Source organism: Muntiacus reevesi, chromosome 13, assembly GCF_963930625.1.
Source record: "Muntiacus reevesi chromosome 13, mMunRee1.1, whole genome shotgun sequence".
Classification (NCBI taxonomy): domain Eukaryota; kingdom Metazoa; phylum Chordata; class Mammalia; order Artiodactyla; family Cervidae; genus Muntiacus; species Muntiacus reevesi.
Genome location: NC_089261.1, coordinates 63535211 through 63552164, shown reverse-complemented (window position 1 = coordinate 63552164; position 16954 = coordinate 63535211). Strand labels below are relative to the sequence as shown.

The following is a 16954-nucleotide window of genomic DNA, read 5'->3' as shown; positions in this document are numbered from 1 at the left end:
CAGAAATACAGCCCAACATACAAGAACACAGAGCATGGATGGTTAGAGCTGACAACAGCTGCCAGAAGGTTACAGACAAAGGTCCTGTAAAAAAACAAATAAGAAAACAGGAGAAATGCTAACAACTACTGTAGGCAGTTTACACTACAAAAAAAAACCTGTTGAAACTATATGGAGTGTAGGTGAACCATTCAGTCTGACTGCACTCTGTTGAGCAGTTAACGACACTCGCTCATTCCTACCTGTGTCATACTTTGGCAATTCTTGCAATATTTCAAAGCCTCTACCAGCAAAAGACTCATATGATGTTCAGCATCTTTTAGCAATGAAGTATTTTTAAATTAATGTATGTATTTTTTTTAAAGACAGTGCTATTGTACACTTAAATGATGATGTAACTCTTACATGCACTGGGAAACCAAAAAATTCCCGAGACTTACTGTTGTATTATTCACCTTATTGAGGTGGTCTTGAACCAAACTCACAGTATCTCCAAGGTATGCCTATGCTGCATACCTGAGACTATTCTATCAGACTGTTACCAAGAAGTATTTTATAAAGTTATTTGACTTTGAATAAACAACAAATTTGGGCTTTTAGCCAAAACCAGAAGGTGACTTGCAAGGGAAAGAAAATTATCATCAGACTTGCATTAGCAATGCTTTATGCCAGAAGAAAACAGAAGTAATATAATTAAGATGCTCAAAAGAGTAAGCTGAGGATTTTAGATCCAATACAAGTGACTTTCACGTATAAAGCAAATGACAAACTGTATTCATACAGGAACTCAGAAAATGAACTTCCTGAGCAATCAACCAAAAAAGAAGCTTCAGCAAAAAAACTCCAGAGCCGTCAGCTTGACTGGGAGTGGGCATTGAGACTGTGTGGCGCTGAGACTACATAAGAGCTGAGGGAAAAGTTCTGGCCAGGTGCTCAAGCGGTGTTTACACAGTACTACAGATGTAGTGGACCATGTGCTAAAAACGTTTGAAACTGTTCAATAAATTGGCGGTGTTATTTTGAGGCTTATGCATGCCATGTGGGATAATGATGGGATAGTCTATCAGCCAGTGTGCCCCTGAGAACTTCCTTGCCTTTTCCAGCTGTTACAAGCCATTCTCTTTCCCTGGCCCATGGCCCTTTCTCCATCCTCAAAGAGGATGCAGCAACGCTGGGCAGTCTTCACACTGTAATTACAACCACTTCTGCCTCAAACTTCTGCATTTCAGAACTTGTATAATTAGGCTCACTCCAATAATCTAGCGTACTCCCTTGGCAGTCTTCTCTCAAATTAATGGTGCTGCTCAACTGTACACATTAAAGCCAGAGCCAGTTTCAAATCAAGATAGTTTTCCTATTTCAGTCATGCCTTGACATATCTAAAAAACATTTTTGGAAGCGTTTTCAAATGAACCCTTCTAAAGGAGAACCATGCCAAGCCCTCCTCAGAGCTGAAGCAGACTGGAGCTTCATCGGCTGTATCATCTTACTCGATATTCAGCATGAAGCAGCAAGCCACCACTTCTCCACTCCTGGCCCCCACCTTGAATGATCACCCTGTAGACTCAACTCCCAACTTCTACCTTGGAAAGGAAGCACCTGTCACTTCAGACCCAAGTCTACAACTGTTCTCTACTAAGAACATTTGCTTCTTCAGTAAAGGAATGCCATTCATTCCTTTATTCAAAAAATACTGAACTTCAAGGGACTGGAGAGTGTAGCAGTGAGCCAGACTCTACCTTCCTCCCCCCAAAAAAGCTGTCCACATGGAATTTTCCTAGTAGCCAGAAGTTAAAACTATAGAAAAATAAGAGGGAAAGGACTGAAAGACAGGGATGAACGTACCAGCAGGACCGACTGATTTAAGAGGTAAAAGTATAAGCTTTGGGGCCATTTAAGTGAGGAATCTGAAATGCAGTACTTGGTTTGGTGCAATTTCAAAAGCAACAGAATGATCTTTGTTTCCAAGGCAAACCATCTGATGTCACAGAAATTGAAGTCTATGCCCCAGCCAATAATGCCGAAGCAGCTGAAGTTGAATGGTTCTATGAAGACCTACAACACTTTCTAGAACTAAAAGATACCCTTTTCATTATAGGGGACTAGAATGCAAAAGTAGGAAGTCAAGAGATAACCTGGAGTAACAGGCAGGTTTGGCCTTGGAGCACAGAATGAAGCAGGGGAAAGGCTAGCTCTTGGCAGAGTTCTGCCAGGAGGATGCATGATCACAGCAAACACCCTCTTCCAGTAACACAGGAGCTGACTCTACACATGGACATCACCAGATGGCCAATACTGAAATCAGACTGACTACATTCTTTGCAAAGATGGAGAAGCACCATAGAACAAGACCAGGGGCTGCCTGACTCAGATCATGAACTCCTTATTGCAAAATTCAGACTTAAACTGAATAAAGTAGGGAACACCATTAGACCATTCAGCTATGATCTAAATCAAATCCCTTACGATTATACAATGCAAGTGACAAATATTTTCAAGGGGTTAGATCAGATACAGAGTGCCTGAAGAACTAGGGACGGAGGTACATGACATTGTACAGGAGACGGTGATTAAAACCATCCCCAAGAAAGAGAAATGCAAAAAGGCAAATGTCTGTATAAGGCCTTAAAAATAGCTGAGAAAAGAGAAGCAAAAGGCAAAGGAAAAAAGATATACCCATCTGACTGAGAGTTCCAAAGAGCAGCAAGGAGAGATACAGTCCTAAGTGAACAATGCAAAGAAATAGAGGAAAACAATTTAAGACTAGAGATTTCCTCAGGAAAATTAAAGAGATACCAAGGGAACATTTCATGCAAAGAGGAGCACAATAAAGGAGAGAAATGGTATGGACCTGACAGAAGCAGAAAATATTAACAAGGTGGCAAGAATACACAGAACTACACACAAAATCTTAATGACCCAGATAACTATGATGGTGTGATCACTCACATAGAGCCAGACATCCTGGAGTGAGGAGTCAAGTGGGCCGTAAGCAGCATCACAAGAAACAAAGCTAATGGAGGTGATGGAATTACAGCTGAGCTATTTAAAATCCTCAACGATGATGCTGTTAAAGTGCTGCATTCAAAATGCCGGCAAATTTGGAAAACTCAGCAGTGGCCACAGGACTGGAAAAGGTCAATATTCATTCCAATCCCAAAGAAAGGCAATGCCAAAGAATGTTCAAAATACCACACAATTGCACTCATCTCACACGCTAGCAAAGTAATGCTCAAAATTCTCCAAGCCAGGCTTTAACAGTACATGAACCGTGAACTTCCAGATGTTCAAGCTGGATTTAGAAAAGGCAGAGAAACCAGAGATCAAACTGCCAACATCCATTGGATCATCAAAAGAGCAAGAGAGTTCCAAAAAAACATCTATTTCTGCGTTATTGACTGTGCCAAAGCCTTTGGCACAACAACAGTATGGATCAACAAACTGAAAAATTCTTAAAGAGATCGGAATACCAGACCACTGACCGGTCTCCTGAGAAACCTGTATGCAGGTCAGGAAGCAAGTTAGAAGTAGACATGGAGCAGCAGACTGGTTCCAAATAGGAAAGTAGTAGGTCAAGGCTGTATATTGTCACCCTGCTTATTTAACTTCTATGCAGAGTACATCCTGTGAAATGCCAGGCTGAATGAAGCACAAGTTGGAATCAACATTCCCGAGAGAATCATCAATACCCTCAGATATGCAGATGACACCACCCTAATGGCAGAAAGCAAAGAGAAACTAAAGAGCCTCTTGATGATAGTGAGAGAAGAATGAAAATGTTAGCCTAAAACTCAACATTCAAAAAACAAAGATTGTGGCAACTGGTCCCATCACTTCATGGCAAACAGACGGGGAAACAATGGAAATAATGACAGACTTTACTTTCTTGGGCTCCAAAAATCACTATAGGTGGTGACTGCAGCCACAAAATTAAAGAGAGACTTGCTCCTTGGAAGAAAAGCTATGACAAAAAAAGAAAGAAAGAAAAGAAAAGCTATGACAAACCTAGACAGCATATTAAAAAGCAAAGACATTACTTTACCAACATAAGGTCCATATAGTCAAAGCTACGGTTTTTCCAGTAGTCATGTATGGATTTGAGAGTTGGACCATAAAGAAGGCTAACACCAAAGAATTGATGCTTTTAAATTGGTGATGCAGAAGACTCTTCAAGAATCCCTTGGACTGCAAGATCAAACCAGTCAATCCTAAAGGAAATCAATCCTGAATATTCATTTGGACTGATGCTGAAGCTCCAATACTTTGGCCACCTAATGTGAAGAGCCAGTTCATAAGACCCTGATTGAAGGCAGGAGAATGGGATGACAGAGGAAATGGTTGGATGGCATCACAGACTCAACGGACAGGAGTTTGAGCAAGCTCCAGATGGTGAAGGACAGAGAAGCCTGGTGTACTGCGGTCTGTGGGGTAAGTCGGGCACGACTGAGTAACTGAACACAACCAATTCCTAGCACAGGCTGGTAATGACTTCCTCCAAGTGACAGAAATGGAGGCTGTAAGAAATGGTTAGATTCCAGATAGTTTCTTCTTTATTAAAAACTTATATCCTTGGCACTGAAAACACAGACCTCACCACTGGACTGCCAAATTTCTTCTGAATGAACTGTGAATCGATGACCAGAGGACTTACTTTGGTCTAAAACAGGATGGGGGGACTTCCCTGGCATTTTAGTGGTTAAGAATCCTCTGTGCAATGCAGGTAACCCGGGTTCGATCCTGGTTAGGGAACTAAGATGCCATGAAGCAGCTAAGTCCATGCACCTCAATCACTGAGCCTATTTGCCGTAACTAAGACCTGATGCAGCCAAGTAAGTATTTTCCTTAGAAAATAAATTGTAAAAAGTAACATAGGATGGGTGAAGTTGTTCAGTCATACAATTTTAGACATGTTAAATGCCTATCTACATTAAGTTGGGGGTTGGAGGGACAAACCTGGAGTTCAAAAAAGGTAAAATTCTGAGTCAGTTTATTTAAAACCAAAAAATTGAGTAAGACTTTTAGAAAGAATATTGGTAAACATAAAAGGACTGGGGCTCTCCAACACTGAGGCCTGAAACAAGCTAGCAAACAGCAGCCAGCAACATGGGAGGGAAAGTCTGAGGGCCAATTCCAGGAGACAGTTAAGAAACATGAGAAAATCAACTGTCAGTCATCCTGTTACAGGAGTAAAAGGAAAGCCAAGGGTGAACCAACCACTGGCTTAGCAATGACATCTGTTGATCCTGACAGCAACAGCTTCCTTAAGGGTGGTGTGTAAGAAAAAGTGTCAGAGAAAAGCCCAACTGCGACAGATTCAAGCAAGAAAAGTAAAATTACGTGCAAGAAATATAGTTAACTCTTTCAAGCTTTGCTCTAAGTTTGAATAGGGATGTATCTCAAAGGGCAGAGGAATGAAAAAGGTGAGAACTGATGGAGCCAAGAACAGAGGGTAGAATCTGAGGCTTCTGTGTCTGACTCTGTGACCCCATGGACTACAGCACACCAAGCGTGTCTGTCCTTCGCTATCTTCCAGAATTTGCTCAGATCCCAACGAGTCAGTGATGGTATCCATCTCTCAACCGCTGCCACCTCCTTCCTCCTTTTGCCTTCAGTCTTTCCCAGCATGAGGCAGGTGGAAATAACAGGATTTCTGAGGTTCTTATTCTCAAGAAGCAAGGCTGTCAGCTGAACTGAGAATGCAAAACCAGAGGTCTGAGCGGAGACGGTATAGAACAGAATGGGTGAGTGACTAGGAAATACTGGATAGCAGACAAATGCCCACTTAACAGGAAACCAATAACCAGTTTCTCCACTTGTCTAGCCAACTGCAGCTTGACCATTAAGGTTTTCAGTGGGGGATTTACCTCTAGAGTACAGAAGACAGCATTTGTATTTTTAAAAGACAAACCCAGAAAAACCTAAATGGCAATAAGCTCTTTTCTTCCCACTGTGCGGTTTACGACGGTGGTTCACAAAGTGTGGTTCCTTGTCACCAGTATCACCTGAAAACTTGCAAACTGCAGACTTCATCCTAGAACTACAACATCAGAAATCCTGGAAGCAAGGCCCTGAAATGTTTTAATAAGACTTTCAGAGATTTGAGAACCACCTTGGCTTCCCTCATGGCTCAGATGGTAAAGACTCTGCCGCCAATGCAGGAGACCTGGGTTCAATCCCTGGGTTGGGATGATCCCTAAAGGGTATGGTAACCCACTCCAGTATTCTTGCCAAAGAGTCAGATATGACTGAGTGACTTTCACTTTCAAAACTTCAACCATGTAAACAAAGGGTTTCCTTTTATTCACTATCTATAATACTTCCAGACTGTTCCTGCTTAAAATAGATCTTACCCTTTCTCAGCTACGTAGTAACTAAAAACATAAAATACACATAAAAGGTAAGAAAACTTCACCACAAATCAGAACATCTTAAACAAGCTGTCAGATTATTTAAAAAGAATGATCAAGGAAAAAATACCACAAATAAGATCTTTTATTTGTCACCATTAAGAGTCTGCATTTTAAACCGATTCTTGGACTGGTGGTTCGTATCCATCAGCTCGTTCAACTTTAGCACCTGTCTCGTCCCCAGTAGCTTTTCCAGAACTACTACCTTCACCATGTAGCTCCATGAGTTTTCCCACTGAAAAGGAGAAAATTAAAATTGTTACAGCCTACCATATCTTGAAACATATTATCAGTACTCTATAATACTATACAGGGAAGACAGGAGGGAAAAAAGTAACATCTGGCCTCAAAAAAGAAAAAAAAGAAACGAGGAAACATTATATTTTTCTACTTTTCTACACAATTTTCTTTCAGAAATCCCCTGACTTCACTTACATTCAAATTTGGGCTTCTTCAGCATTTTTACTTTTCTAACGAAGACATCATGGAGCGGATAAATAGATTGGCAGGCCTTTTCTATGTCTTTTCCAATGCTATCTGGAATCCTGTAAACCAGCAATAAGTTAGAATAAACCTACACTTCATTTAATCCACAATTATCCTCATTCTGTTATTGCCCTGTCATAGGTGATGGTTAAATAATTTGAATTATACAGCTACTGAGTAGCAAAATCGGCAATTGAGTCTTCTGAATCCAAACCTTATGCCTTTTCCAAACACAGCTCTAAGCAACTGCATGGGAACATCAGAAAAATGTTAAGTTTTATCATCAGACATCATATGGGACCGAAACATTTATCATCATTTATTCCCATACTTAATTGTGAAAGGTTTGTCAACTCAGTGTATTTTCTAAGGCAAAGATGGGCCCTGAGCTTCAAGTCTCACTAACTGCCCAAACGAGAAACCATCAAGCAACATTTACTGGACACTTAACATGGTTTCATTTCAAGAGATGCAGCTAGACAGTTTCATAGAATTTAAACACAGTTCTGACCGCACCTTGTCTCACATGCTTTTCCTTATTTGAGGGTTGTACTGTAAGGAAAACACTTACAATTTATTCACCACCTCTTTCAAGTCGTTTGTCTGCACCTCTCGGGTCATGATCTCCATCATCTTCTTACGGATCTGGCGCACCTGTTGGTGCTGGGCGTAAGAGGTCTTCCGGATCTGATTGTTGCGCTTTTTAGTAAAACCCACACAGAACAGACGAAGCAAGTAACCATCTGTAGTCTTGACATCAACGTGAGCTTCAATCATGGTCTAGTGAAAAAAATGACACTGTCAGTTATACCAGACTTAAAAGTTATCCATTTTTATCCCTCAAATCCCAATTTTAAAAAAGTGGAAGGTCACGTATTCGTTACACAATATCAAATATAATATAAATGGGCTAATTCACAGAGTTAATGTCCTTGAAGTGAACTTACCAATTCTTATTCTCTTCCAGACCTAATAAATATTGAGTCCTCTGGCTGTCTTTCCCCCCTCCTCCAGGTAGCTCCTCTAGCCTCATTATCACTATCTGCAAAGAATCCCCTCTTTTACATACACATGCTAGCCTTTAACAATCTGCTCCTCCTCCAATCAATTTTTTAACTCTGCAAGTAAACAAAAAATGGGTTCTAAGAGACTCTACAATACTGACATCTAATGTAATAACACTAAACACATATACTTTAAAATATCCTTTATGTTCCAAACCAAAGTCACAAAGGATTCAATTTCATGGCTAAAACAATCTTAAAAAATCCATAGTCTTAACACTACCTAAATTCGAAAAGATTTGCCCTCTTTGCATTTTCTAAATTTTATGCCTTACTTTAAAAAATGAATATAATGCAATCATAGTGAAAAATCTTAAAATACCTCCAGAAATACAACTATAAATCCTTAGGGGAATGTCAGAAATGTAACGGTATAATCATTATATCATTTGGGACCGAAACATTTTGTCATCATTCATTCCCACACACAAAACATTCCCAAATGGTATCTGAACTAATGACATTATTTCCTGTAGTTAAAACTAACTTGTAGTAAATGCTCTGTTAACAAGTTCTGTACAAAGCATGCTTACATGGATCTTTTATTTCATCCTGATTCCATGAGCTAATATTCTTACCTACATTTAAAAAAACCAAGGCTTAGCAAGCTGTAAGTTACTTTTTAAACCAATAAAAGTCCATCTAGTCAAAGCTATGGTTTTTCCAGTAGTCATGTATGGATGTGAGAGTTGGACCACAAAGAAGGCTAAACACCAAAGAAATGCTTTTAAACTGTGGTGTTGCAAAAGACTCTTGAGAGTCCTCTGGACTGCAAGGAGAGCCAACCAGTCCATCCTAAAGGAAATCAATCCTGGATATTCATTGGAAGGACTGATGTTGAAGCACAAACTCCAATACTTTGGCCACCTGATGTGAAGAACTGACTCACTGGAAAAGAAGGCGACAGCAGAGGATGAGATAGTTTTGGCATCATTGACTTGATGGGCATGAGTTTGAGCAAGCTCCAGGAGTTGGTGATGGACAGGGAAGCCTGGCGTGCTGCAGTCCATGGGGTCGCAAAGAGTTGGACAGGACTAAGAGACTGGATTGGACTAAACTTACTTTTCAGAGACTATAACTGGGAAAGGGTAACCAAATTTCAATCTCACTCCAGAGGCTCTGCCTCTCCTATTGTATAGTACAACAGACAATCAAAACTAGCCCAGTCCCCCCTCTCATGATAAAATTCACAAGATTTTGAAGTTCAAAGGTGTTCTGAGGACAGGCAAAGCCAAAACTGCAAACCTGTGCTAATTCATGCAGCAAAAAAACTTTGATGATAATCCAATATTAAATCCTGAACTCAGTTTAAGGGCTTCCTGGGTGGCTTATTGGTAAAGAATGCAGCTGCAATGCAGGAGACACAGGTTGGATCTCTGGATGGGAAGATCCCCTGGAGAAAGAAATGGCTACCCATTTTACTATTCTTGCCTGGGAAATCCCAGAGACAGGAGCTTTTCCAGCTCAGTCCACAGGTCAGAGAGTGTGGGGACAACTGAGCAACTGAACACCACGGCTGCTGCTCACGCTCAAGTCCACACCCAATGGCAGCGAGAAGACATCAGACTTAAACAGAATCTACACTACAACTGCACAAGACGCTCCGTCCTGACAGTAAATCAGGACAGCTTTGACCATGCACACTGCAGCACCATGCATTTTCTCCTCACCTGCCATTTTTTGACCATGGAGCACATTTTGTCACGGGTAAGATCCATACCATGAAAATTAGTCAGGCAGTTTTTGCCCTGAACATCCTCAGTAATTAGCTTGAATTTTCTAAATGCTACTTCATCATTCTGCAGATCAGCAAGACTCACTTCAAAAACACGACCTTTGAGGCCATCAGACGCGATTTCTATAAAACAAAAATCAATTGTTAACGTTAGGAACAACATAAGCAACGTCAAGCCAGCTAAGTTAATGTTCAAGCACTAAGAAAATTATAAAGACCTTAACGTTTGTTAACTAAATCCATATGGTCACCAATGACTACTGACAGTGCTTATTAAAAGCTCAAAACTAACCATGCCCATTTTACTGGTAATTCTTAAAAGTACCATCTTGCTTCCACAAGTGCACTAGGACAAACAGTCCCCAATGGGGCCAAAGTCGCAATCAAAACCTGACATTTCCTTAAATATCCCATCACAGAACAGACAGTAGACCAAGATACAGGCATGTCTCAATGGAAGAAAAACAACGAAGAATAAGATACTCACTGGTTCCTTGAGTTCTCGTGACCAATGTTTTCCCAATATTCCTTATATTGAACATAGCTGGTGCTTTCACATCATACCAATCTTTTTTAGAAAATGGGTCAACCCTGGATTTAAAAACATGCTTAAGTTTTAAATCACGTAATTGTTTTGAACTTTCCTCATTCTAATTACTTCAAAAGGCTAAATTCTTCTCAGCGACGTTAGAGGCGCACACGTAAATCTAGCTCAATTAATTATGCCACGAACATATACTCTCTCCCCACACCATCGGTCCTCCCACCATACCAACACTGCCTCCGGACAAGCAATGTCACTTCACTTTTACTATTTCGTGAAGACACACACTGGTAACCCGCACGCTTTAGGACCTCGTGCTAGCTTCCACCCGGCCCAAGCAGCTGAGAGGCGCGGGGTCCTGAGTGAACCACAAAAGTGCCTTTCACATCTCCAGATCTTAGAAAGGAATTTACGAAGCCCATGATCCCACAATTCCTGTCCGACTCGCGACAGAAACCTGACTCAAAAGGGGCGCGCGTTAGGCCCAGAAGGCCAGGGGGAAAAACAGTCCACCCCCTCAAAGCAGCACCCGCCGCCGCCGGGCCGCGGTTCGGTTTACCAACCCCGCACCGCCAGCGTAATCCAACTAGAATCCTCGCCATCCGGCTTACTCTGCGGCTCCGAAGCCGCTCGCCGACTCCGGTAGGGGTCCCCCAAAGCGGAGGCCGCGATAGTTGCCACTTACACTTTCTTCTTGGCTCCCTTTTTGCCTCCTTTCGTGAGGCGCTTGTTCTTGCCAACCGCCATGGTGCAGCTCAGAGAGCCAAAAGGGCGGAAGTGCAATTCGCGCGAGAACTTAGGCGTGCGGGGCGGGACGCGCTGTCTACGTGACCTTCGACATTACGCTCTTCCGTCCTCAAGAATATCGCGACAACAGAGAGAGGCAAGCGTCCGAGTGTGCCTGTGACAGCGCCCTCCTGTGTGGGGAGGCTGTGCAGAATGCCGCGGCCGCTACTTGAGAGGCCGAGCTCCGGAAGTGCTGGCGCTGGTAATCTGAGGTGCGGAGTCCTGGTAATGATGGTTTCCGAGGCTCTGAAGTCCGGAAGTAGGTTTCCTTGGAAGCGGACGCTCACTCAGCGTCAATCGAAGCTGAACTCACCGTATCATTTCAAGGCTGTTTCTTCTCAAACCCCAAACCTGTGGGATTCGGGATTAGACAGCAGGTCCTAGGTTCCTATGCTAGTTTCAATAATAATATTTAGCCTTGTGACTTGTCTGTACTTCCTCGTATTTGAGATGGTGGCAGTAGTGTGATCTACCTCGTAGGATTAAGATTAAGTGTAACATCGAAGGTACTGGTTATGTTTTGCTTGTTACTGAAAGCTGCTGGTTAATGGAGTACGTTCGCCTTGTGAGCATCCATCAAGCTGTACACTAGTGGACTTTTCTATAAATTTCTTATACATTGATTAAAAAGGTGTTTTAGGAGCGATGGGTTTGTGTGTGTGTGTGTGTGGGGGGGGGGGGGGTTGTTTGTTCCAGTGGCGTGAGTTCTCATTGTTTCCCTGAGAGTATGAGGGACTATGGTTGCAGTGTTTCCAGATACTTTGATTTTTCGGGAAAAGTTTCAGTTGCAGGGGATAAGGAAGTTCCTCCTGGCTGGATATGGTCTGCTAGCTTCAAATGTGTAATCAGTCCCTGAAAAGCTGGCCCAGGTAGGCTTGGTACTCAGCCAGTGGTGTGTTGAGTTCCCCTCTGGCAAGAATCTCTGCTACCAAGGGAGAAACCTGGCTGGAGTCACATCACTCCCACAAGCCTTCAAGTCCTTTAATCCCTTCCAGTCCTTCAAGCCTACATCCCTTACCTCCTGTGACCCTTACTTTCTAAAACAGTCTTCCTAAATCTCCAATCCTAGCCAGCTTAGTTCACAACAGTATGAATATACTTAACGCTACTGAACTGTACACTTAAATATGGTTAAAATGATAACTTTTATATTGTGTTTTTATCACAATTATTTTTTTAAAAAGTCCTTGTGGGTGTTTTAAGTCGATTCAGTCGTGTCCGACTCTTTGCGACCCTATAGACTGTAGCCTACCAGGCTCCTCTGTCCATGGGATTCCTCAGGCAGGAATAATGGAGTGGGTTGCTATGCCCTCCTCCAGGGGCTCTTGCGATCCAGGGATCAAACCCACATCTCTTAAGTCTGTTGCATTGGCAGGCAGGTTCTTTACTGTAATCGCAAAAAAAGTCCTTAGCTTAGCCAACAAAATCTCTTTTATCTTGAGTTACCTCTGTTTTCATTCTCACACTACCTTTGTCTTTAGTGGATACCCCAGCTCTGGACATTTAGAGCTATTTAAAATTCCTTGGAGTAAGATTTCTCTTGCCTCCATTCCTTTTCCCTCATCAAATACCTGTGCATTTTCAAGTCATGTGAATGTGCTCAGTCACTAAGTGGCGTCAACTCTTTGTGACTCCATGCACTGTAGCCTGCCAGAATGCTCTGTCTATGGCAAGAATGCTGGAGTAGGTTGCCATTTCCTTCTCCAGGGGATCTTTCCAACCCAGGGACCCGCTTCTCCTTTGTGGCAGGTAGATTCTTTACCCCTGAGCCACTAGGGAAGCCTCATTTTCAAGGCAGCTTTCTTCTTTCACTAAGAGATTAATTCCCCCGACAGACAAGCCTTCCCTCACATCTGTTCCCAGAAGAACTAACACTACTTAACTTGTTAGTAACTACTGGTAAATGTGTCGCTTTCTTACTGTAAGCAGGACGGCTTGCAGTGCAGTCATTTTATTTGTGGCCATTTTTTTGCACATAGTGGGCCCTCATAATGTTTGCTGGATGAATAAATAATAGTAGACAACATTGGTGATGGTCCCAGTCTTTTGAACTTTGAGGATCAATTTAGATTTTCAAAATAATTTGGGGAATCAACATGACAACAATTTAAAATTTTCACCAATCTATGAAACAAAACCAAAAACAACTGCCATTTTCTATTGGCCTCATTTCACTTAAAAATTCTATTTTGCATTCCTTGGAAAATCTGAACAACATGAGTGAGAACTCACTACCGTCTCCTCATCGAAACTGAAGTCCAAAAAAAAAAAAAAAAAAAAATTCTATTTTGACCCCCAAAATAAAATAAAAATAAAACTTTCTAAAAATTCATAAAGAACTCGTACTCTAAATCAGCTTAATGAAAAACTCTACAGACCTTATTTTTCTTGTCTCATCACAGATTCAAGACTACTAGTGATCAGTGGAAATCAGTGAGTCCTTCCAAATATGGTACTGAGTCTAATAAACCATTAATTCTATATTTGACAGTTGCCTTTACTAAGTTTACTTCATAGGTGGCACTTCGCTGGTTTAAAAATTTCCCAATGGAAAATTTTATCAACCTGCAAGTCAGAATAAAAATTGAACTTGCTTTCTTCCCAAACTGATTCCTCTTTCTGCCCAAGAGTGCAAGAGTCACAGGGGAGTCATTAATGAAGTCAGCTGTGTCTAGTTTATTCTGGAGACACCGGCACCTGAAGGATTTGTCAGAGGTACAAATTTCAGTCGTCAACTTTGCCTTGTAATGAAAGCTTTTTAAAAATTGTATTTCTCTGACACTGTTGTCTTGTATGGTGCAATCATCAATTTTAATTAAAATATATCAATTAAATGATAGCATGAGAGGTGTGAATGAGTTTATTGGGTCTCAACTATCTAGGAATTTCAAAATTCAGATGAAATAAAATGGAACAAAAGCTGTCGATATAGCAAGCCTAGTAAACAACTAGTACGGATATGAGTTGGACCTAAAAAAAAAGGGTTGGACCATAAAGAAGGCTGCGTAGAAGGCAATGGCAACCCATTCCAGTACTCTTGCCTGGAAAATCCCATGGACGGAGGAGCCTGGTGGGCTGCAGGCCATGGGGTCGCTAAGAGTCTGACACGACTGAGCGACTTCACTTTCACTTTTCACTTTCATGCATTGGAGGAGAAAATGGCAACCTATTCCAGTGTTCTTGCCTGGAGAATCCCAGGGACGGCAGAGCCTGGTGGGCTGCCGTCTGTGGGGTCGCACAGAGTCAGACACGACTGAAGTGACTTAGCAGCAGCAGCATAAAGAAGGCTGAGCACTGCAGAATTGATATTTTTGAATTCTGGTGCTGGAGAAGACTCTTGAGAGTCCTCTGGACTGTAAGGAGTTCAAATCAGTCAATCCTAGAGGAAATAAATCCTGAATTTTTATTGTAAGGACTTGTGCTGAAGCTCCAATACTTTGGTCACCTGAAGTGAAGAGCCGACTCATTGGAAAAGACCCTGATGCTGGGAAAGATTGAGAGCAGGAGGAGAAGGGGGCAAGAGAGAATGAGATGGTTAGATGGCATCATCAACACAATGGACATGAGTTTGAGCAAACTCTGGGAGATAGTGAAGGACAGGGAAACCTGGTGTGCTGGAGTCCACAAGTTTGCAAAGGGTTGGACACGACTCAGTGACTGAACAGCAACAGTAAAGTGTCAATATTACTTTATTCTCTTTCCGTCTGTGACTGATCTGTTAAATCCACCCAGTCATTTTGTTTGAAGTTTGATTGCTATGTTTTTTATTTCTAAAATAAAAAGTGCTTTTTTTGGTTTATGTCACTTATTTATTTTAAAGATTTATTTATTTGTTTTTTTTTTTTTTTTTTTTTTTTCAGGGGAAAGCGCGAACGCAGTCCCCCTATTTGTTTTATTTTTTTGCCTGTGGTGGGTCTTTGTTGCTGCTCCCGGACTTTCTCTGGCTGTGGTTAGTGGGGTCTCTTCTTCCTTGCGGTGCGCAGGCTTCTCTTTAGGTGGCTTCTCTTGTTGCAGAGCACTGACCCTAGGCACGCAGGCTCGGTAGTTGTGGTACACAGGATGAGTTGTTCTGCGGCATGTGAGATCTTCCCATGCCAGAGATCAAACTGGTGTCCTTTGCATTGCAAGGCGGATTCTTAACCTCTGGAGCACCAGGGAAGCCCTATGTCACTTCTTTAAGCTTTATTTTTTATTGAGGTTACGTTGCTTTATAACATGATGCGTCATGTGTTCAATTTATGTCACTTTGTTGTTCCTTATTCTTTCACACATCTTCAATGTCAGATTTAAACCCAATGAATATAATTGAGATTGGCATCTGAGGGGTGGTGGGAGTCTTGTAAGACTGAGCCATTAACCTTTCTAATTGTGAATCAGGTTAAATTTAGGATACCCAGCTGGTGGCCAGGAGTTTTTTGTTGGTGTGGGAGCATCTCCCCCCACCATGTTCGAATGGGTTCCCAAATTGTCGTAACATCGTTTTCTCCCAGTCTGTAAACACCTCTATCTCGTTTCCTTTTCTTTTCAACTGCAGCTCATGGTTGTTTCATGTGAACAACTTACTTTTTCACCAAAACTGTACTTCCTCGAAGCTTTAGCCTGCTCTGACGAAGTCCAAAAAACCCTAAACCTAGTTCAATGTGCAATTTACCGTTCATGGTAGTATTTGCCCCCATTTTTTCATTCCTCCCTATGTCTATGACCACGTGGTGTCCCCTCTGGCACTGACTCTGGGCTTAATAGTGTGACTTGCTTTCATCCAGGGACACTAGCAAGTTGAGCAATGACTTAAAAGATGCTGGCACATGTGGGCTCACTCTCTCTGCTCTCTAGAACACTGCGCTCACTTCCTGAAGAAGCCTGATCTAGCCTGCTGGAGAGGAGCCGTAATTTGAAGGGGAAATAACAAGGCCCAGCTGAGGTGTCTCCAGAGCAACCTGGCTACCAACCACTAGGTATTTTTTAAAAAGGCCATCCTAGACCGTGTAGTCCAAGTGAATTCACCCAGAAGACCCACCCAACTGATGCATAGAATCAAGAGAAATAATAAATGTTTGTTGTTTTAGGTGTTGGAAGAGTTTGGGTTGCAGCAAAAACTAACGTGCATTTTTCCATAGCCTTACGGTGACCCTTACCCTCATGGCATGGTTGGAGAAAACTGCACATTTCAGACTGGAACTATTAGAAATCAATGATCTCAGTTCAGTCTTGGGCCCCCGACAGCCCTTTTCCCTGTCAACAACCCTTGCCCTTCCTCTCAATGTCTGACTATTCCAGTCGCTCACAATGCTATTCCTGTCCCCAACTCAGCCTATCGCCTGTCATGTTTAGAAAATGATCTTGTTGCCTACCTCAGATGTGGTGGGGCTTGCAGGCCACAGTAAGGACTTGATGTTTTTCTGTGTGGGGTGAGAAACCATCGGAGGATTTTGAGCAGCAGAGTGACGCTGGCTGCTGTGTGGAGAACACTGTGTGGTGAGCAGGAGTAGAAACAAGGAGACGTTCAAGGCGACGACAGGAGCTCCATGTAGGGAGATGGAGGAGGAACTGCACAGGGTGGAGAGCTGTGGCAGCAGGACCCCGTTCAAGGAGACTGAAATGCAAATGACCTCCTCTGGACTTCAAGTGAGTGCAGTTGCCCTGGGTAGAAGGATGAAGTGAAAATTCTGGTTATGTTTTGAAGATGAGAGCCTAAAGAATATGCTGATTAATTGATGTGGGAAGAAAAAGAGGAATCAACGATAATCACATTTCACTGTAATGATTTTCTTTTTTAATTGGTGCTTTCCTACCACTCCAGAATTCTTGCCTGGAGAATTCCATGAAGTGAGAAGCCTGGCAGGCTGCACTCCCTATTGTCGCAAAGAGCTGGACATGGCTGGGCAACTAACACTTACACTACCTCATTCCCTTCTGGGAAGAAGGCAGAGAC

At 42.2% G+C, this 16954-nt stretch overlaps 1 protein-coding gene, 2 non-coding genes and 1 pseudogene across 3 annotated transcripts; 1 reads left to right on the top strand and 3 right to left on the bottom strand.

Moving 5' to 3' along the window:
• Positions 1-6474: 6474 nt before the first annotated feature.
• Positions 6475-11048, bottom strand: RPS3A (ribosomal protein S3A). The gene is made up of 6 exons (XM_065903968.1): positions 10922-11048; positions 10180-10283; positions 9628-9815; positions 7465-7673; positions 6843-6952; positions 6475-6642 (listed from the first exon to the last, which is right to left on the bottom strand). Exons 1-6 carry the CDS (start codon positions 10981-10983, stop codon positions 6521-6523), a joined length of 795 nt encoding a protein of 264 aa, XP_065760040.1. The 5' UTR covers positions 10984-11048; the 3' UTR covers positions 6475-6520.
• Positions 7149-7217, bottom strand: LOC136146187 (small nucleolar RNA SNORD73). The gene has a single exon (XR_010658920.1). It is a non-coding gene; the product is annotated as a small nucleolar RNA SNORD73 (small nucleolar RNA).
• LOC136146186 (small nucleolar RNA SNORD73) lies at positions 8311-8377 on the bottom strand. The gene has a single exon (XR_010658919.1). It is a non-coding gene; the product is annotated as a small nucleolar RNA SNORD73 (small nucleolar RNA).
• Positions 11049-13184: 2136 nt separating the features above from the next.
• LOC136146192 (small nucleolar RNA SNORD116) lies at positions 13185-13282 on the top strand (annotated as a pseudogene).
• Positions 13283-16954: the final 3672 nt, after the last annotated feature.

Excerpts from the sequence above, each read along its gene's own strand:
- RPS3A (XM_065903968.1), bottom strand. The coding sequence starts at position 10,983 with ATGGCGGTTGGCAAGAACAAGCGCCTCACGAAAGGAGGCAAAAAGGGA. Across the intron at positions 6,953-7,464 it reads AAAGAGGTGGTGAATAAATT|GATTCCAGATAGCATTGGAA; the intron begins GTAAGTGTTTTC and ends GCTGGTTTACAG. Across the intron at positions 6,643-6,842 it reads GAAGAAGCCCAAATTTGAAT|TGGGAAAACTCATGGAGCTA; the intron begins GTAAGTGAAGTC and ends TCTCCTTTTCAG.